The 23,275-nt window shown below is 38.3% G+C and overlaps 1 protein-coding gene across 3 annotated transcripts in view; it reads left to right on the forward strand.

Annotated features, from left to right (window-relative positions):
- The window catches only part of dpy19l3 (dpy-19 like C-mannosyltransferase 3), a 60,019-nt gene that overhangs the window by 31,423 nt on the left and 5,321 nt on the right, over positions 1-23,275 (forward strand). For all 3 annotated transcript variants that reach the window (XM_053493511.1, XM_053493509.1, XM_053493508.1), the window contains 5 exons: positions 1,909-2,020; positions 3,473-3,529; positions 3,925-4,007; positions 18,255-18,387; positions 22,776-22,934. In XM_053493511.1, coding sequence (XP_053349486.1) covers positions 1,909-2,020; positions 3,473-3,529; positions 3,925-4,007; positions 18,255-18,387; positions 22,776-22,934 — 544 coding nt within the window. The remainder of the gene's footprint in view (positions 1-1,908; positions 2,021-3,472; positions 3,530-3,924; positions 4,008-18,254; positions 18,388-22,775; positions 22,935-23,275) is intronic.

Genomic DNA, 23,275 nt, shown 5'->3' on the forward strand with positions numbered 1-23,275 from the left:
TTAAGTGCAAGTTCATAATGTTAGCATTGAGTGTTGTGTTGAATCTTTAGAAATAACTGCGACAAAAAAGGAGTAATTTTTTTTTCTCTCCTGACATGACAGCTGCAGCTGCAACAATCATGAATGCAGCCACAACAGTGTGACTTGTTAGACATTAGGCACCTCGTTTAATTGCCATGTGATATGAAACACAACATCTGGTTGTCTGCTTGATACAACTGAATGACGATGAAGAGATGGGAAAAGCTAGGGCTGGGTATGAATAATAGCAATATTCTGATTAATTGTGCTGCATTTTTTTTTATTTATTTATTTACACCCCCCCCCCCCCCGCAACTGCTAATTTAAGATTATATCTGAAAAATTTTTTATGTAAATATATATTTACAAAAAAATGTTTGTAAACAATAAATATCATAAAATACATTCCATATTTAATCCTACCCTTTCGTCTGCAGTTTGGAAAGAATCATTTACACTCACTGTACCCTTTATTTGGAACACCTGCAAACCAATACATTCATGCTATTTCATTCATTCAATTCTTTGCATCTAATTGCATCTAATCTGCCAGTCATGGGGTGGCAGTTCAGTGCATGAAGATCATGTGGATATAGACCAGAAACGTAGATTAATTTTTACATCAATTAATTTTCACATCAATAGTCAGAGAAGTGATTTTGACCATGGAATGATTGTTAGTGCCAGATGTGCTGCTTTGAATATTTCTCTGTACAATGAATATATATGAATATTGAATATACCAATATGAATATTGAATATACCACTCTGTACAATTATGATGAGCAGAGATGCAGCTCATCTGAGACGGATGTACTTTTACTTTTAGAAGAATAGTATAAAGAACTGAAAGATGAGGCTGAAGTGGACACAGTTTTACCCAAACCGGATAGCTGAAGACTGGAAAAAAGGTACCGGGTCCGATAAATCTTAATTTCTGCTAAGGAACCCAGGCGGAAGGGTCAGAATTTGTTATGAACAGTATGATTTCATGGAGCCAACCTGTCCTGTGCCAGCAGTCCAAGCTGGTGGAGGTGGTGTAAAGGTGTGGTGAATGTCTTCTTCATACACTCTAGCATCATCGCTGACCATGTGCATTCCTTCAATCTGGTTTCATGAACATAGAAATTAGTTCAAGGCTCTTCAGTTGCCTTCTCAGTCACTGGATCTGACTCGAATAGAGCACCTAGGGGTTGTACTGTATTAGACCGGGAGATTTACGGGAGGAAAGTGAAAAATGTACAGGAATTGCATGATGTTAGCATGGAATCTCAGCAGAATGTTTTAAACTTCTTGTGTAATCCTTGCTTCAAAGAATTGAGAGCGTTTGGAAAGCAGAGTGAGACCCTATTCAGTATTAAATATTCCTTCTAATTAAGTGCTCAGTGAGTGTATATTGTTATATACAGTACACCATGCACATGTCATAGAAATGGTTGTATTAACTTGTTTGATTTAAATTTCAAGCCAGTATATCAGGTGTAGCTGATATGATGGTTTATACATTACTGATTTTACATACCTTCCTGTGTTCATTTATTATTTCTAAATCCCTCTGTGGTTCTTTTTTCTTTTCCTGCTGAAATTCAACTTTATCAGTTTTTTCCTCACCGACTCAGGCCAGTTCTAATCTTTAATCTCCATCTTATTAGCGGAAGCCGCAAGCTGCGGGTGGTTTCGGCTATTTCGGCAGAAACAATAATGCCGAGTGAATTATTTTGCCGAAAAAGATCGCAATATATCCTACTCGGAATTCCCTCTGGTGTCTTTTGAATACTAAAAGGTTTGAGTGTGCATGCTCATTCATAGATAATGCGTTTGCAGCATCTGGTGCGGTTCTTTATTACAAAAGCAGCAAAAAGCTCTTGACATTGTCTCTGGTTGTAGGATGAAGTACCTGTGGACCGGTCATATGTGCGCCTTTACTGCCTTCGGCGTGTGCGGTAAGGAGATGTGGACGTTGTGCCTGCGAGTGATCCATTGCAACACTGAAGGAAAGGTGAGCTCTCGCACACATATCCTGGTCTAACCGTGATATTAAAGTCGTGGTTTGTCATTTTTAGAGCGCTCTGCTGCAAATTGCATTTCTAATGAAAAGACTTTTTTTCTTAACCTTGAATCGACCGCATTGTTGAAACTTTATTTGCCTGTATTCCTATTTTAAAAGTTTTCCACAGCTCTTCAGGTCTGGAGTGGAGCTCATTTCTGGGCCAGAAAAAAAAAAAAAAAGTTTAAAGTAACCTTAAATTAAGAACTAATCAAGAACATGCACTGCAGTAATTCAATGTACCGATTACTTTAAGGTATTATACTATGTAAATTATAATAATATCGCATTAGAAACAAATTTAAACCTTACAAACTGTACCTTTAAGGCAACTTCCATCTCCTGAGAAGAAGTAGTATTAGTAGCTGGATTGTAGTTAATGTTTATTCATATGCTTTGTATAAATAGTGTTTTAATAGAATATTTTTACACAAATAAATACCTTGATCCATAGCGAGTTCCTTCTTTAATACCATTTCCCTGGAGTTTACTGCTTTGATTTACAAGCTTATCATTCAAATAACCTTTAAAAGATCATCGTTTTACCTTCTGTGCAGGGATCGCTGTACGGAAAACGCTACGCTAATCCATAGCTTTTTTTTTTTTTGGTCCCAGAGAGAATTCATGCTTGTGCTACCAGATACTGCAATAACATCCCCGCTCTGGAAGATAAGCAATGCAGTCTGTGTAAATCTGAAACCTGACAAAACAAGCATATAGATCGTATCTTGGTGTAAAGACGTATCTTGAGAGTTGCATTACTCTCCTGAGAGGAGATCGAGTTTCAGGGAAGGTTTTTTTTTTCTTTTTTTTTTTCACAGCACATCATCACCTTGTGTTTCAGATTTTCCCTCACTAGGTGGCAATGTAGTAACAACTGTAACGCCCCCTTGACCTAGTGTTAGACCCTATAAAGGGCCATCCTGGGTTCTCTTACCCGAAATACCAACGTAAAAAAAAAAAAAAGTAGTTATTTTGCTTTCTTAGGCGACTGTTAATTTTTAGCTATCTACTGTAGCTACTCCAATACAATAAACCTTAAATGCAATGCTCAAAATATATTAAGCACACACATCACAAAAGTTTGCCACTCAGTATTAATCTTTTAAATGATTGTATTTTTAATAAAAAATATAAACGGCCAGATAACTGCTTATAAAACATAAATGAATTCAATGAAAACATAAAATGTATATATACATAAGCTGTATAACAGAATAACAATACTCTACATGTCCGACAGTATATATAAATACATGCCATTTACATTACTGTACACTGTCATACTTCAAAAGAATTTTAACTCCTTCATTCCTCAGCGGGTTACACAACAGGAAAAACAAAACCATATTTCCTTTGATTCTTGCCGTGTGTTAACAGTGTTTGTGTGTGTGTTTTCCACAGTTAAAGTTGATCAGGTACTCGGTTCCGCTCGTGCTGCTGGCGTTCCTTTATTACAAGGTAATATGTTTGCAGCAGGCGATCATTTTTCTGTTTGCATATTGCGCTAATCTGCCTGGGCAGCAGGGTGGCAGGAAGCGCTTAGCTCAAACAGGCATGCATGGAAACCTGGGAGGCGGGGGTATGTGGGTGGTGGGGGTGATGCTAGAGCTCTCCAAGCATTTATTTTTAAGAGGATTTTTGCCCCTGCTGGGTTAATTCTGCTCCGTCAACAGCGGAATTGCAATATGCAATCAAGCATAAAAAGTGCAGTTGTGTCTGTGTTTGTGTCTCTCTGCCTGAGTGTGTGTGTGTGTGGTTTCTAGTAGTCATAAATCTGAAGCCTCATTACGTTTGTAGAATTCTGTCTTTCTCTCTTTTACACTTGTGTGTGTGTGTGTGTGTGTACTCTTTAGTTTTGGCCCAAACTGACAGAAGAACTTTCAGAGCTGCGAGAATTTTATGACCCGGACACTGTGGAGCTGATGACATGGATTAGGTAAGATATAATACCTCAAGATCTCAGAATATTCTAACAAATTTAATAAAGAAGTCCAAACACACTTCGTAGTCTCTCATGAAAAACATACACTGACACTTAATCACATACACACCTCACAACTCCGGCTACAAACTAAATAAAGGAGCAGAATTTTTTTTTTTTTTTTTTGGACCGTTATTAGACTTTCTGAAGATATTTGTTCTTATTAGCTTTGTGGACCGTGTTTTATAAGTGCATTTAGACAGGGGTCAGATGAAACATCATATTTGGCCTGGAATACTTATTGCTTATGAGTGCATGTGTGTGCGTGTGTGTGTGAGAGAGAGAGAGAGAGAGAGAAAAAGAGAGGCAAAGTAAAATAGAGAGAAAGAGAGTGAGTTTTGATGGCAAAGTACGCAGGTTTTTCTCGTGCTAAGAAAATCCAATTTGTGTTGGGGATTAGAGTGTGGCGTTACCTTGACTGGTGCCGTGGCGCTAAGCCTTTCCTCCACGCTAATTACCCTGCTGATGAAAGAGTTAAGCGAGGGATCGCTTTTCAGCAGCGCCGCCACTTCTAAAGCTCTTTCTGTCTCAAATGTAGATTAGTAGTGATGTCTTTTCTTCTGGGAAAATTGTCCTTGTGTGTGTGTGTGTGTGTGAGAGAGCTAGCTAATGTGTATAGTGTCACAGCTCTCAACTTCTCGTACATCCCTAATTCCAGAATATTCGCCATATAACGAATGCAGTGTTGATTGGGGAGCAGTGGTTCAACAGTAAAATTTATGTGTATTTTCGGGGGTTCTTGTTAAGCAGTGTGAAACTATTGGAAATGAAGGCAGTGATTAAGCAGTGCAAAGAAGTAAATGATGCATTTTGTTTTCCTGTCAGACAATGAAGACCGAAGATGGTATAAATGTAATAAAAATAGTTCATCAGCAGCACAGCGAGGAAAGATCCAGTTTTATGATAATCTCTTGCATGTTACATGGGCTGTCATGATCTTTTTATTTTTTTGATTTTGTACTGGATGAATGATGAAATGATGCTCATTTGTGTGCGTGCGTGTGTCAAACCAGAACTTTGACATTTATATGCAGATTTTAATTTGAAAACTAGTTATAATGAAGATAGCACAGTAGCACAGTAAGAAGATGGCATCATCATCTTATAGCAAACAGGATTCTTGGATCATGTGTTGCTTTCTAGATTGAGTTTTGCGTGTATTTGATCCTTTGATGTCGGTTTCCTTTGGTTTCAGCCCATCCTCCAAAAACATTCCCCTTGCATGTGCCAGTAAGTGTGTGCATATTGCTGTCACTGTGGCTGAGTGGTTAGCACCTCCACCTCCTGGACCCAACCCTGGAGGTGCAAGGTAAAGGTGCTAACTGCTAAAAATAAAGCCACAGAATCTTAACTCTGGTCCTGTGCGCATGAAATTTGCATGTTCTTCATGTGCTTGTTTCGTTTCCAGTGGGTTGTCACCCCATCCATGGTGGTGCATGTGCCCTAAGTCCTCTGGAACAGACTCCAGGCTCTGCACAGGTTAAATAGGATAATTTACGGATGCATGGATGGACGGATGCTGCCGTGTGATGTTCTGTTTTAGATGAGTGGATGAACAAGGATAGTAATGAGGTTTTAAGTGAAAAGTAACAACTGGGATGTCACCTTTACATACAGTGCCGATAGAAGGTTTAAGTTTAGTTTTTTATGTTAATTTATTAAAAAATTCAAACTGAAATATCCCGTTTAGTACATAAGTATTCAGGCTGTTTGTTATGACACGTGCAATTGAGCTTTGGTGCATCCTACTCCTATGAGTGATCCTTGAAATGCTTCTGCAACCTGACTGCAGTCCATCTGAAAAAAAACAAAGCCATAAGATGAAGAGAGAGACACATGAGAGAGGATTTTGTCAAGACACAGATCTGGGAAAGGATACAAGAACCTTTTTGGAGCATTAAAAGCACCCAAGAGCACAACAGTCTCCATTATTCTCAAATGGAAGAGATTTGGAACAATGGGCTTTCCAGATCTGGTCGCCCTTTGCTCTGAAAGGTAACCAAGAACCTAAGGGTCACTGTAAATGACATCCTGAGCTCTCTTGTGGAGATAGGAGAGATTTAGAGAAGGACAGCCATCACTGCATCACTTCACCCATCAGGTCTCTATGGTAGAGCGGCCAGACAGAAGTCATTTCTCACTGAAAGGCACATGACAGCCTGCTGGGAGGTCTGCCAAAAAGCACCTGAAGGACTTTCAGACCTTGAAAAACCCTCTCGTCTGATGACACAAAGATTGAACTACTTTGAATCAAGAAATCGGGACTGCATATCACCTTATTAAAACCATCTCTACAGTCAAACATGGGGTGGCAGTATCGTGCTGTTGGGATGTTTTGACTGTGACTGGGACAGCAAAATTAGTCACTATAAAGGGTAAATTGATGCAGATAAAATAAAGATCTATCCTGAGTAAAAACCTTCTCCAGAGTTCTCAGGAGCTCAGGCTGGGATCACCCAAAGCAAAAAACAAACAAAAAAACAACAACAACAACAATACAGGAGTGTCTTGAGAACAACTCTGAAAGTCCTGGAGTGGCCCAGCCAGAGTCCAGACCTGAAACCAATAGAGCATCTCTGGAGAGACCTGAAAATGGCTGTGCACTGACCTTGTCCGTTCAACCCGGTTAAGCTCGAACGATTATGCCAAGAAGAATGGACAAAACCTTGAAAAGATGGGTGTGCCAAGCTTAAAGCATCGTTCACAAACAGGCTTGAGCCTGTCACTGCTTTGAGTACTAAGTGATGGGTCTGAATAATTAAGTAAATAGGAGATTTTAGTTTATATTGTTTAATAAATTACAACACTCCAAACACCTGTTTTTACTTTGTAATGGTGGGGAATTTTGCATATGAGAAAAAATGAATTTAATACCTTTTGAGTGTTAAACATAAAATGTGTAAAACTTAAAAGGTCCTGTAAAGTTTCTGTTGGCACTGTACAGTATATACAGTCTTGTAAATGGGATATACTATTGGGAAATACAAAATCAAGTCATTGTAGGTGGAAACAGTCTAGATGGTCTTATGAAATTGAATTTGTGACTATAGTGGACTTTTCTACACATCTCAGCATTACAACTTAGTGGATCAAAAAGCTGTTCAGATAATATAAGAGAAAGTGTAGGCAGTTTTTAAGGCGAAGGTCAATTATAAGAAAGTACTTATACTGTAGCACGCTCAGAAGAGAAGATTCTTTTTGATTTTTACATCATTAGTATAGCCGGAAGAGTGCTTTTGGAACATATGTTGTGATAATGAAATAATTTGTGAAACCTAACACTCTACCACATCTTGTCAGTATAAAATAAAATTAATTTCTGTTTCTCATTTTATCCTAAGGGTATGCAAACTTTTGCATGTGATTCTGTACAGTAGGTGTTGTTGGCTGTTAAGTTTAGGTGCAGTTTAACATGGAAAAGTCTTCATCATTTGTTATGCTACTCCAAGTTATGTATTAGGAGATCTGTGTGTTTTTTTGCACATGTGGAAGTTAAGAAGTGGTACAGTAAATCAGCATAATGAATAATCCTGTAAGTTTACATTTTATAGTATACCATAGTGCACAGTATGTGTTTGTGTTCTTAATAAAAATGGAAAAGTATTGTGCGAAAAAGTGTGCGTATTAAATTTATCAAATTAACCTCAAGACGTTATTGAAGTGGCCCTAAAATTAAGATTGCTTAAGAAAGCTTTGGAAAGGACCTGTCCCCTAGTGAAAGTGGTGTGAAAAACAATATAATACTGTATCTAGAAAGTTCATCACTTCCAGGAAAATGATTCAGTTGTTCTGTTGAGTCATACCCATACCCGATACAGTCACCAATAGCATCATTATGAACACGATGCTAATATTGGGTAGGGCCTCCATTTGCTCTCAAAAACAGCCTCAACTCTTAATGGCATGAATTCAATGAGATTCCTTTGAGAGTCTGGTTTGTGTTAGCAAGCTTTTCAGGTGCACTTTAAATGTTGCGCCTCCCCTTCTATCACATCCCAAAGGTGCTCAATTGAATTCAGATCCAGTGACTAGAAAAGCTTGAAGAACACTGAACTGGTAAATTGTGAGTTGGAAGGGATGCACATAGTCTGTAATAATACTTAATCAGGCTGTGACATTCAAACAATAATTAATTGGTATTACCAGGCAATGATGGCAAGAAAATGTGGCAAGAAAAAAAGATTCACCACACCATCACACCAACTCACCATCCAGGACTCAAGGCAGGTTGGTTCCATGGATTCATCCTCTTGGTAGCAAATTCTGCCCCACCAACCATGTGCCTGAGTGGTTTCTGCTGTAAAGCTCATCCACATGGTTAGATATAAAGAAATGCACAAATGGATGTACAGGTATTCCTACCAAAGTGAGCAGTGACTATTTCTCAAAATATTAATAAATTGGTTCTCTTCAGTCATTTTCTTATTAGGTCACAGCTCTAGATAATGGTTTCCAACCATTTTTGCATCACGGACCATTTTTATGTTAGACAATTTTACATGGACCAGCCATCACATGCTCATAACAAGGCATAATAAATACTTTATGCCGTAACATAAAATGAGTGTGAGCCCTGAGCTTGTTTCTCTGCGACGAGACAGTCTCAGCTAGAAGTGATGGGAGACAATCACACCCAAAGTGTGTTCCTTATGTCCAGTCTGCTTCGTAATTTTGTTATTGTTGATTACACTGCAGATACTCCGATTCACAAAGATAGGTTATTGGAAATGGAAGCAGGGTTTTGAGCACTTTTGTGGCGAACTCAGGATATTCAGCCTTAATTTTAATCCAGAACGTTGGCGTTAGAGTTAAAGTTGTCTCAGACATACTTCTAAGGTCACATTTATTATACAGAAGAGGCTGGAGCATGTGAATCACCTGTTGCAATAAACCCATAATTTAGGTTTACTTTTTTGCAGCTTGTTTTCTGGCAGTCACATAATTGGGTGGTGGTGTTAGTCGTTTGGCTGTTCCCGTTGAGGGGTCGCCACAGCGGAATGGAAAAGGTTTTTTTTTTTTTTTTTTTTTTTTTTTTTTTAACTCATTTTGAACTAAAATTAGTTTGTATCATTAGCTTAATTTTATGGGGCATCAAAACCGATATAGAGAGAAGTGTGAGAAAAATGTTAGACAGTGGTCGGGGTTTAGGCAAAAGGTTTGTGTGCGCTGTGCTTTTATATCTAAATGAAAATATTCTTAGGTTGAAACCTATGTAGAAACTTGTTGATGCATCAATGCACCTCAGCCAACACCTGTCCACTTTGATGTTTGCAGATTGTTTTTTTTTTGTTTGTTTGTTTGTTTTGAGCTGGGAGTCACATTTACCCTTTTTCAGGCTTGAACTTAAAAACTTGTAAACACAGATTAGTTTGCAGACATAACATGATCACAGGAGACATTGCAAAAAAAAATCCCCACAAAATTAGAGCTATATATAAACAGACTAATGAGATAAGGGATGCCTTTTAAATCAAAGGCAGTTCAGGTGGGAATTTAGGCAAGTGTTCAGAATGCAGCTAAGGCAGAATTAACATATGGAACAGGACAGGCATTCCTTTTTTAATAACAATAATGCACAGGTATGTATGGACAAAAGCAGATGAATAGACAGATGAATTGATAACGTATTGTATTTGCAAATTTAGACATGCTTCTTCACTTAGGTGTCATTTGTGATTCCATTTATTGATAGCTTGTTCTCCAGCTCTATCACCTGTCACTGACCATAACGGATCTGCATATACTGTACATGACCAGGTTGATTAACATTGATTAACCATCAATCAAAGGATTTTGGCATTCCCATCCGTCACTTGCTGATGTATGAACATGTTTTGCCAGAAATCAAATAAATTGTCCCCAACTTTATTCCAGTTTTCATTTAAAAGGTACATATTTCTTTAAAACTAATTTGTATATTATCATATTAGAAGGAATCTATACTGTACCTCCCTAAAGATGTTGGTTATCCCATGGTCAGATTAGCGCTATTTGAAATTTTCACAGTGTTATGTGGTATGATATAACAGATTCCCAGTATTGTTGTATTAACAGACCATTTGAAGATACACAATCTGATAAAGATCAAAATCAAAGGAACTCATAATTTCTCATGATATATCTTTTTACATTCCCATTTAGAAACCAACATGTATGGGTGTAAGCGGGTTCAAATGTCTAGGAATTTCTAGGAGCATCAGTCTTTGATATAAAAGGTTCTGCACTATTTAAGAAAATTTATAATACTGACCAATTTAACTTTGTCAGAGGTTATATTTTCCTTTCATTATAAGGTGAAAGATATAAAATAAAATAAAGTGAAGTATGATTAGCGCCACATACAAATGAGACAAGAACCTGATAACTTGAATAAAAAACCTGATTGTTTAAAAGAATTATTACACACATTATAATAGACGGCAATACATTACCCCTAAGGTCATATGAGCAAGCATCTGATCATACACTGTGATTAACCTTAGAACCATGCCACTATAACAACTCTGCACAACATAAAAGACATCCGATGAAGTTTTATGTTCATTTATGATACAGAAAACAGAAAACCTTTTATTTTTTACATGTGTTATCATTTTACATGCATTTTGGAATCATATATCTGGTTGAATTTATAATATTTCTCCCCCTAATGATGACAAACTAATGATGTTAGAATGGATTGGGATTCGCATTTTTCCCCAGCACCATTAGCTTATGCATTTTGTGGCACATAGTCATTAATCAAACCAACCCCACCTAGCTTTTCCTTTTTATTAAGCTTATGGATGTGTTTGAAGTCGAACTTGGATTGAGCTAAATTGTACCGAATTAAGTTCCTGTCAAGTTATAAAGCAAAAGAGAAAAAAGTTATTTAATGAGGTCCAGACTGCTCATGAAATGCTGACGTTTTTGGGACACCAGCTTGCTAGCAGGCTTCATTAACTGCAGATATACTATCAGTAGCTACTCTCAGTTGAGCTGGAAAAGGCTTGCATAGTTCCTCTTTTGGCACATTAAGCAGATAATGGAAGCACATCTGGAGTAAGGACTTTGTCAAGAGCTGATTCAGATTCTGTCACTGTTGGATTTCGCACTCGATTCTGGCCTCTTCACATTCAATAAAAGTTTGAAGCACTGCTCAAAGCAGTGTAGTCACGACCTGTGATGATCAAACACACGTGGTGAACTGTTAGCTGCGCCTGAAATCGTCATGTGTGTAAGAGGTTTGCGTGAGCAGGGTATGACAGAGTGTAGTTATACTATAGTCTCTGAGCTTACCAAATATGGTGACAAACTAAACTTTCAGATTGTGCGTGTGTGTGAGTTAGAGGGAGACAGAGAAAGAAAATGTTTCCTCCTTAGTGTGAGTGATCCATGCCCTTTCACTCAGACTGTCTCTGTCCCACAGATCAGCACGTGGTCTTTGTTAGCATTGTATGTGTCTGTCATCAGAGTCAGTATTATCACTCCGAATGTCTGTCTGCCATGTAATTAATTTCTTCTCTATGGTTTTGTGATTTTTATACCACACATCTTTTTGTCAGTGCATGGAAAAACTGCAGTCTTTCCAAATGTTGCCTTGTTTTGTAATAATGAAGACAAATTAGCCTTTTATTTCTTCTGAAGGGAAAAAAAAAAACTTTTGTAACCCTTCGGAGCATGGGTAATTTATGTTCTCTGAATAAACAAAAGACACTTTTCATTTATGCTTGCTGCAGCGTCTCTGTTATTTTTTTTCCCCCCGTCTTTTGTTTTTTTTCTGTATTTCCTCCATCATGGCAGCCATCGTTTTTGTCTCCTATTCCTGTTGTATGTTGCACAGTTTTCTTTTGAATTTAAAAGTAGTAGTGTACCTGCCACAAAAGAAACTTCGCTAACACAAAGCTCAATGCCTTCTCCAACTGTGGGAACTTGCAGAGTCGTCTGGCCTTTCACACCTTACCATCTTTTTGTAAGGAAGTGGCTGGAACAAAAAAAACTTTTCACACCAAGTCACTTCTCCTCATCTGCAGATCAATCGCATGGCATTTTAGTGTTTGTTCCCGCCCAATCGATTGGATAATAATTGAACTGAGTTTGAGCTTTATAAAAATCTCCTCACTCTCCATGTCTATTTTGCTTTCTCTTTGTTCCTGGTTTGGCTTTGTGTCTTGCTGTCTGCTTCTGCCTCTGCCTCCACACACATTTGATGGCCCCTGCTGACAAACCTCCAGCAGCTCTGTGCAGTTCAGAAATCAAGGTTAGTTCAGCGTCAAAGCTAAAAGGTTCACAAGGCAAGGCTAGAAGCATGTCATTGGTGCTTTGCTTAAAAAATGTAGGTGGTTAAAAGTACATGTTTTTGGCAGGGACAAGCGCTGTTTGTGGCCACTTAAGGGCACCTGCTTATTAATACAGATGCCCTGCCTCTTAAAACAGCACGCCGTGTATACTCACTACAGAATGGTCAAGAGGTTTATTTGTTGCTCTACCAAGCATGTGTGTGGGCAGAATATGTAACCTCAGTGACTCTGGATTAGGCTTCTTTGAAACTCCAGTCCAGCTATGATACACTCTAAAGTTTACTCCAGAATAATACAATTGGTACAAAAAAAACACTATTTACTTTTAATGAGCAAGGTCATTCTCCAGCATACCATTCAAGTCCATGAAAATTTAGTTCTGACCATGGTGGACAACGCAATAGATGACATGTGAATGTATATATTGCCCCTTGAGGTGAACAGCCACTTAAAGCATTGAAGTAGTTCCACTCGATTAGGGTCACATACGAAGAAATATGCAAGGCAGCATAGGATGTGGAAACACTGAGAAAAGATAAGAAATGTTTAGCTGGTAAATTCCGTAACATTCATAGTCGTTCAGGTGAGCCAACTAAGCACTTGAAAAAGTACTATGGCAGAAGAATTTCAGATGTGTAAAAATACTTCTCGATAATAATCTAATCAAGACTTCTCCTCTGTTGTCTATTTTTATTTCCTGGTGTACTTATGTCAGGTAGCAATGTTGGCATAGTGGTTAGCACTGTGGCCTCGCGCCTCCAAAGTTGCGATTCGGTTTCTCAGGTCTGTGCATGAAGATTTTATATTCTTAGAGTACTTTTTACTTGGCATTTCCAAATTGCCTGTTGTGTGTGTGCACCCCCTGGGATAGTACTGCTTCCTCATGACTCTGAACGGGATAAAACGGTACAAAGAATGAGTTAGTCATACCACATGATGGTAGAATTAAATAATATAACACCCAAGAAGGTGTGCTGTTGTGCCTGAATATTATCATGGCTGTGGTGCAAGGAAATCAGTCCAGTTAGTAACTTGGTTGGAACTAACTGTTGTATACTGGCACATACAGGCAACTTAATATTATGTTTAACATAACTTACCTTCATTTGGTATCTTTTTGCTAATGCTGTTCTTTTTTTAAATACTGTCATATTAAAATGTCATAGCATTTAAAGTGTCATAGCAGAATAACACCACTAGCAAGGAGCATTCCAAACCAAAGGAATCAGGGTATATTTGGATTTAGGTGGAACAGCAGGTTTGCAGTATGAAGCAAGAGCAATTTCTTCTCAATGTCCAATCAACTTGTTGCCATAATTTTTGTAAGTATGTAAGTAGCCCTGTCCTACTACTAGCACTGATATAATTGGCTGTTTAAGTATGTTGGGATTTAAACAGCCAATGTATATACAAATTTAATTTAACTGAATTGAATTAATGCAGAGAAGTCAACGTCTGAATGTATTAATATCCAACATGTAGGGTGATAGAGAGTAAGCTCTGTCTATTAGCTATTTTTCTTTATCTGTATCTCCTTTTAACGTGGGCTGTACCAGCCTGCTTTGTCCACCTAACTGACATTGGAATGGATTTTCTGCTAGCTTTCTGCTGACTAACTAGAGAGCAATTGACTGATGTTAAACGTGCAGTTGTGTTATGTCCACCCACTACCAGGCTCGTTTATGTTTTAGCCTGAATCGATGGGTAGCCATTTTAAGAAATGTCTTTTGTAAATTTAAACAGCTGTTGATGTTTCATTTTGATTAGATACTGGTTTTAACCTTCTAACCAGAGGATATACTTCCTTGCTGAAGATCTAATTGAGCCCTAGTATAGCAAATTATCTATTAAGTAAGTAAGTAAGTCAGAAACTAAATCACTTCAGCTCTTTTTCCCCTCCTGTTTAGAATGTCATTTAATCCAGAAGCCTATTCTAAAAGGTTGGGATCACTTTCCAACTCTATGTTCGTTCCTGGTTTTTATTTTTTTCTACATTGTAAAGGAGCACTGAAGGTGTCCAAAAAAATGCAGTAATCTCTTTTGAGCTGTTAATGTTGAGATGTATCTGCTACCCATGAGCTGTAAAACTTCATAACGGCTCTAAATTAAGTTTTTGTTTGTTAATTGATGATTTCTGAGGCTGGTAACTCTAAATGAACTTCTCCTCTGCAGCATCATCTGCTCTTCATATAAGAGAATCTACTCAATCACCTTGCTTTTTTTTGGTTCTCTGGTGGGGTGTAGCTCAGCAGTAGGTAATTTAAACAGACAACTGAAATGGTGGGTTTCGAGGAGAAGTCTCAAAGTTCCTAAGCATTCTCTGAGGGATATTTTCATAGACTGTATAAAAAGAACCAGACAAACCCTATGTGACATCACCCATAGGTTTTCTAAGGAGTGGTTTTGAAGTTCAAGTGTGGGAGCTATGGTCATTGCCATTTTGGCTGAAGCTAACTTCAACTAAATCCTGCTTAATCCATAAATGGGCAGTACAAAGGGAGCCTGGCTGTGGTTTGGAACCTGCCTCAGATACCAGCCATAAGCTAAATGATCTTAACTTGGTTAGCTAATGAGCTTAGCTAAAATACTATTGTGACTAGCATGCCAAATTATCTTGAATGTTTTTTCTGTTTGGTGGTTAAGCCTAGCACCTAAGTTGGCATCTTGGCAAGTTATCAGTTCCAAGTTGTCAGGACCTTTAAGATCAAACGTATCTCACAAGAATAAATATATGAATTTTTAGGACACAGACTTTCCTTTTTCCTGTCATTTGAAGTTTTTTTAATTATTAAAGTCTTGAAGGTTTATTTTAAAGTTTGTGTTAACATAAAAAAAAAACACCAGTTTGCCCAGTCACTTGGTTTTTGGCATAAATATGATCAGTACCATTGTATTATAGGGAAAAAAGTCACAGGTGCCTTCCTGCCTGACAGTGAGTGGCAAGGTCAATGTTTTTATCCTGGTCTCTTTAATTTTAATGCCATTAATCAATATTTTATAATGTCAGCGAAGTGCAGACTAACATGAGCTGACATTTATGCAAGAGGATATAATACAAGAATAAAATATAAAATGCAAATCAGCCAAGGGCCCGAATAATCTCTCGTCAATATGGAGTTAATTAAACAGAAATGAACCTCCTTCCTTTCCCATGGCAGGAAGTGACCCAGACGAGAGGGTCAGAGGTTAGTCCTGTATACCAGGGAAAATGACTGGTGTAGAAATTCATCATCCACTTTGGAGATATCACATGAGACAAAGGATTGAATAGCAGTACTGAAATGGGATGCCACCGCTCTCGTGTGATACTGGCAGGATAATCAGGTTGTTTTCCTTTTTAATATTGATAATGCAATAACTCGGGCAAAAGGGACCACTTAGCCTTGAGCAGGGAATTATGGGATTTAATCTGTTGAGTGGGCGTGCAAAGAGCGTCCGAGTATCATAGAAAACCTTGGGTGCATTCACACACGTGAAAGACATGAAGACATGCTCACACACTTTGTTGCAGCTTAATCCTCCCTCTGGACTGCGTATAGAGCTGGTGGTGTATAAGAACACACATCTGCTATTTAATCACTAAATCCTGCCTCCCACATGCCATGCTCAACTGTAGAGTCGGTGTGTGTGTGGAGCTCTAACAGCAGCAATGCCATTCTGTACTGTATGTGGTGGTTTGCTTTTTCAAAGTCTTCCCTCAGGAGTCCGATAGCACCTCGTTTTCTTCTCACATTAGCCAGCGCCAGAGGACAAGTCGCTCTGCCACCCACTGACAAATGGCAACCCCTGTGTAGTCTATTACTGCTAGAATCTCTACTTTCATTCTTCTTTACTCTCTTGCTCTCCCTCACTAGCTCATTTTTTTCCCCTTCAGTCTTCTTCATCTCTCTCTTGGCGTATCTTCCTTCCCTTCCTTCCCTCTGTCTTCGCTTGATTAGAAGAGAGGATGTCGGTGAAGAGGGGGGCAGAGTGAACGCTGAGAGACAGCCTATAGTAATTGTAGCCATTTTTCAACCTTGTTCGAGTCTGCCAGTGTATCACTCCGCTCTAATTGAAAGCTCGTGTAGTGTCATTGTGTGTGTATTAAGTGTAGAAGTGAAAGTGTATTTGTACACTATATAACTGTCACATCCTTGATTCTTCATTATTAAACCGGCTGAAAGTCTTCTGAGGTTCTTTGAGGACAGATTACACAGGACACTGCATTCCTTCTTTGTAATGGAACATTTCTCCCAATGTGAGCCTATCATAATAAAGCATTCCTGCAAAAGATGCATCATGATGATACTGTCTTCTTTGCCCAATGTACACTCTATGCAGATGCTATCACCTTATTTTTGAGACTCACATCAACAGTTTTTGTGCCTTGTAGTCACTGGGTCTTCCCAGTAAAGGGTTGTGAGAATAGATATAGTTTGGCATGATTTAGGGACGTTTAGCCGAGGTGTCAACGTCTAAAGGTGTAGCCGTAGATTTCTGTATTTGACCCACTTCTATTGTGATATGGTGGCCTCCTGGAAAATGGTCTGGAACTAATATTATGGATTTCCAAAAGTGGATTTCAGTTTAAGATCTGTTACATAGTTAACGATTATCATTTACAATAAATTGGAACATAAAAGAGTATCAGCGAGAATGAAAGGAAAGGTGTTTAAGACAAGCAATGCTCTACGGCTTAGAGACAGTGGCACTGAAGACAAGACTGGAGGCAGAGCTGGAGGTAGCAGAGATGAAGTTGTTGAGGTTCTCTTTGGGAGTTATAAGGATGGATAGGATCAAGAATGAGTTTATCAGAGGGACAACCTATGTTAGATGTTTTGGAGATAAAGTCAGAGAGGCCAGAATGAGGTGGTTTGGACATGTTCAGAGGAGAGATTTTGAATATATCGGTAGAAGAATGCTGAGGTTGGAACTGCCAGGCAGGAGGTCTAAAGGAAGACCAAAAAGGAGATTTTTGTATGTAGTAAAAGAGGACATGGAGTTAGTTGGTGTGGGGGAGAGAATTTGGAGGATAGGGTTAGATGGAAGCAGATGATTCGCTGTGGCGACCCCTAAAAGGGAACAGCCGAAGACAAAGAAAAAGAAGATTGACAATAAATTGGAACACAGAAAAAATTGTTTTGAAAGTCACTCATTAGAACATCCTAAGGGCATTTGTTGCACCTTTTGTATAATGCATTTATGAATTGTTTGATCATTAAAAAATTATTTAAACCATTTTTAAACATATGTATGTACAGTAGAGAGACTCTTTTGTGTTATAAAAGTGTGCCTTTATTGTCACCGCAATTCAACATGAATAACACAATCTCTAAAAGCTGGATGAAACTGTATTTAAAAAAAAAGTGTCTCATTTTTATATCTTGACAGCAAAAAGAAACAGTTGTAGTTTGAATTTGGTACCCTTAGGTATTCATTAAGTGGGTTTTGACTCAGTGGGCTTTCTGTTCTTTTCTCGCAACAGAGATGTGTGTTATAATTATTGTCACTGGTAATCGTCCATGTTCCACCCATGGGGTAGATAAAGATTAAGTTAGGGGGAAAAAAAGTGTAAAAGGACTGTATTCTTCCTTTAAAAAACTGATTCACCAGTTAGACAGCACTTACTGTAATAATGCCGTGTGTAACCCTCTAATGCAGCCGAATGAGCCTTAAAAGTGATGATCAGGTCCCAAATGTCTCCAACAGGAGCATTTTGCACATGAGTAATGCGTGTGCGCGTACGCTTAAGTGCGCGCCCTCCTGCCGAGCCGGTTAACGTTCTTCCTTCTGTTCGAAATGAATGTCAGCAGCTGACTACAGCTTTATGTGAGATTCCAACACATGCTCATGTACACAAATACAGTATACACATGCACCCACAAGCTTAAACATTAATAAAAACAAAAAATAAGTAAAGTCAAGCACTCCCTTCTCTGCACAGCTCCAAGACCCCCAAGCGTGCAGTGTTTGCGGGGAGTATGCAACTTCTGGCTGGAATAAAACTGTGTACAGGCCGAGTGCTGACCAACCACCCACACTACGAGGACCAGGCACTGCGGGAAAGGACCAGACAGGTAAAATTTCTGATCTTACCATCATCCCTTCTTATTTTTTCTTTATTTTTGTAATATGTGAGCCATTTGTAGTTAATACCTAATGACACAGAGCCTGGATTCTCCTGCACTATCATGTACCACAAACCCATCCAGACAGGATGAACTAACAGTCTGACATTTGATTTAATATTATGATTGATAATGGATCAAAGCGGATCAGGCTTGTCAGTACCCAGTCTCTCTCGCCCCTCTTCGTCTTTTTGCAAAGATAAGGTGTGATGTATTTGGACACACTCAGTAGCACAGATTAATCGATCTGCTTCTGAGCCCATTAAGCTTGACATGGATGTTGATGAGGAGGCAGGTTGGAGCAGAAGATCCCACAAAGGTTCTGGCCTCAGTGGGCTATAGTGCTTTCACACTTATAATGCTGTGTGTGGAAGCATGACTAATGAGCAGTATGTTAGAGGAAGTCCAGACGCCTACCTTCCTGACTGCTGTGACCTTCATCTGGCTGGAGTATCACCACTGATCACACCTGATAACAGAAGTGCTAGTTAAAGAGCAAAGCCAGTGGAGGTGGAGAGATATAAACCATACATATGTGTTATATATGTGATGTAAAACAGGTGATATATAAGAATCTGTTTTATACACTCCATTTACAGCTTGTCTGATCCAGAATTATTGCTTCAACTCTATTCTTCATATTCAATATTGGAGAATGCATGGTTCAGAAATACATCTACAAGCTACAGAAATTAATTAATTTTAAGCAGGTTTTTTTTATATGTAGAAATATTTTCAAAGGCATATTTGCTTATAGAATGTCAGAATAGGAGTTCTTCTGGTAATTTCAGGCCAGTGTGACAGCTTTTTTCTACTTTCATGCTAAACTCTTTTTTTTTTTTTTTTACTGGTCTGTTATATAATATGTTGCTTTCTTCACAGGCATGACAATATTCTTCTGTAATGTTATTTATTTATTTATTTTTAATTATGTTTGGCAATTTGATAAACACACGTGTGTGTATATATACACAAATATAAACTTGATGTATGGAGAGCCGCACCACGAGATGTAATAGTGTGTATAAGAGCCCTAACGCAGGGCTTCTGAGGGGGTTAATGAAACAGGAGTTTGTGAGAGAGCTTATGACACAAACGGGAAGACCTTTCCGTTTGGAGATAGCGTGGAATTAATTGTCGACGAAACTAAAGAAACACAAAATAAACAGAGCTCCGCCGTCTACGCAAGACCGGAAGGGACTCTGGTAACGAAAAATAAAAACGTATAACGTATAGAAGTGAGAAAGAGTTTGTGTTTTTGTGTGTACACTTTTATACCTTGCCTGAGAGTGCGCGCTTAAAGGGTAGCGCGTGCCGTCTGCTCGCTCGCGCTGGTGGTGTTAGGCTCTAAAATGCCCCCCTACATAATCTTTATCAAATATAATATTAGGACATACATTCATAGGTTTATTATTATCATCAAATATGAGGCGCCGTATAGGGCTTAAATCAAACTTTACTCACGCACACACATATGAAACACTTGCATACACATATATGAAACACTCACACATACATATATACTACTAACTGCTCAAACAACTACATATGAAACACTTGCATACACATATATGAAACACTCACACATACATATATACTACTAACTGCTCAAACAACTACATATGAAATGCGCGCGCACATACATACATACTTTCCGCGTATATACATACATACTTTTCACGCACATACATACATACTTTTCACGCACATACATACATACTTTCCGCGCACATACATACATACTTTCCGCGCACATACATACATACATACATACTTTCCGCGCACACGCACGCACACACACACATACATACTTTCTGTGCACGCGCACAAAGCCAACTGTAGCGGTGTAGGGAACGAGTGAACAACGGATCTTTAGTTTAGCGGAAAAGGGAATGGATAATTTCCTATAAGTCATTACATATCGCTGGAGTGTGAAAAATTTTTACTCGAAAAAGAATTTATATTTTTATTATAATTATTATCGAGGCGAGGACATCATATAAATAGGACACAATAATTTACATTTTGATTTAATAAAGAAACCATTCGTATTATATAGGCTAGTAATCTGTAAAAATAAATAAATAAATGATACGTTTTATATTTTTTATGGTATCAGTTTTTGTTTCAATAAATAATCTATATTTAATGTCCGTAGCGTGAAATTTCCACAGCAGCAGGTATCCGAGGTGCTTGTGTTACCATGGTAACGCAAGGAGGAAGTGACGTTCCATGGTGTTCTGAATGGTGGAATTTTGTAGAGTGAAGTTCCCTTTTCAGACATTTCCTGCGCAGGGAGTAGGGTGTAGGGAGTAGTCATTTCAATGTATATGAACTTCATTCTCCCTGATTAGTAGTAGCGTTTCTTAAATAGACCGTTAATGGACAGTTTAGAAGACAACGAGTGATTTATTTATCACCACAAAAGTGGGTGATATGGGGGGTCGGAACAATGTTTGTCCCGTGGGATTCCGATGAGTTGTTGTTCATATTAGCGAAGGCGAGGAAACACATTTCACAAAACAGTATTTCTTTCTGTTGTAGGATCCGACATATTAGCCACAGATTCCGTGCTTTAATTTTCTTTTTGCAAATCATCACCTGCGTTTTCTGCCGCTGAAATATTCAGACATTATGTGGATAGTTCTGAATACGCCATGTGATTGAGCAGTGATGATACAAACCAGTAGCCTACTACCATTCAGGGAGAATGAAGCGACAAGTCCGTCTACACTGAAATGCCTTCCTTTTACACTGAAATGCCTTCCGGTTACACTGAAATGCCTTCCTTTTACACTGAAATGCCTTCCGGTTACACTGAAATGCCTTCCGGTTACACTGAGAATCTCATAGGTGAATGTGCGAGAAGAGTTTGTATGTGTGTGCGCGGAAAGTATGTATGTGTGTGCGCGGAAAGTATGTATGTATGTGCACGGAAAGTATGTATGTATGTGCGCGGAAAGTATGTATGTATGTGCGTGAAAAGTATGTATGTATGTGCGTGAAAAGTATGTATGTATATGCGCGGAAAGTATGTATGTATGTGCGCGCGCATTTCATATGTAGTTGTTTGAGCAGTTAGTAGTATATATGTATGTGTGAGTGTTTCATATATGTGTATGCAAGTGTTTCATATGTAGTTGTTTGAGCAGTTAGTAGTATATATGTATGTGTGAGTGTTTCATATATGTGTATGCAAGTGTTTCATATGTGTGTGCGTGAGTAAAGTTTGATTTAAGCCCTATACGGCGCCTCATAATCAAACATATTGTTACTGTTGTAATTAACCCTAGGCACATGACAGCCGTCGAGACGATTAATACAAATCCCCAAAAATGATTATTTTGCAGGGGTTTGTCAATGTAAAAATAAATTATTTATCACAAATTACACTAAATAAATATTGTTTGTGGTGAAAAATTACACGAAACGATTTTTATTATAAAAAAAGCAATATAAATATATACCTGTTGTATATAAAAAAAAATATATAATTTATTTTTCCCCTATACAACACTTTTTTATATTGCTTATTTTATAATTAAATTCATTTGTTATCATTTGTAATCTGTAAACCATAAACCTATGAATTTATGTTCTAATAGGCTATATTATTTGAAAGAGATTATGTAGGGGGGCAATCCGTGGCAGGGGGCATTTTAAAGCATAACAAATGAATTTAATTATAAAATAAGCAATATAAAAAAGAAACAATATTTATTTAGCGTAATTTGTGATAAATAATTTATTTTTACATTGACAAACCCCTGCAAAATAATCATTTTTGGGGATTTGTATTAATCGTCTCGACAGCTGTCACGTGCCTAGGGTTAATTACAACAGTAACAATATGTTTGATTATAATAAACCTATGAATGATTTGTCTTAATATTATATTTGATAGAGATTATGTGTGTGTGTGGGGGGGGGCAATCCATGGCAGGGGGCATTTTAGAGCCTAACAGCTTGGCAACCTCGTGTCTACCTGGCCGCGCCTCTGCCTGTCCAGAACTACGCGGGGTATCAGCATGCGGATCTGCCCGCTCTGAACAGTACAGAGTATTTATGCGTGGTTCTGCCCCTCGCGAGACGCGCGTCGTTACAGCAAGCTGTCACACAAAGTTTTATTGTATTATATCATAAACAACATATTGTGTTTCATATATATATATATATATATATATATATATATATATATATATAACATAACCCCGCCTTCATATATAATGGCTGGAACCCGTTTACTTTGAGTTTCTCTCTTCTTTCTCTTTACAGAGCATCTATTTGTTTTGTCCAAATCATTCCTTCTTCTCATGTTCTGTATCCGTCTCCTGAAGGTGTACCAGATCTACGCACGACAGTCTGCAGAAGAGGTGCACAGGATCCTGCGGGCTGTAGGAACCGATTACGTGGTGTTGGAGGACAGCATTTGCTATGAGCGTCGTCACAGCCGTGGCTGCAGGCTGAGGGACCTGCTCGACTTGGCCAATGGACATGTAGGTCACTCACCCCAACAGCCCTCTCCAGACCTACTGTACAGCTTTCCTCTTGCACTCACTAGTAAAATTTATTCTTATTAATTTTTTTTTTTTTAGAAATGAAATAAACAAAAACAGGCTCTTCCCAAGCCAGCAGGTACTCAGGCCTGCTTTGATTATTATTAGCTGTTGTTAGTTCTTGTGTGATTCACACATCCGTGCTTAAATGTCATGTTGTTCTCATAATTAACAGTAGTTCTCCAGATTTTACGATGCTGGTGTTTCTGTCCACATCGCGAGCTTTTTTTTTTTAATGTGTAAAATTAAAAAGTTACAGCTCTCCACATTTATCAGACCAA

The sequence above is a fragment of the Clarias gariepinus genome, chromosome 3 (genome assembly GCF_024256425.1).
Source record: "Clarias gariepinus isolate MV-2021 ecotype Netherlands chromosome 3, CGAR_prim_01v2, whole genome shotgun sequence".
NCBI classification, from domain to species: Eukaryota; Metazoa; Chordata; class Actinopteri; order Siluriformes; family Clariidae; genus Clarias; species Clarias gariepinus.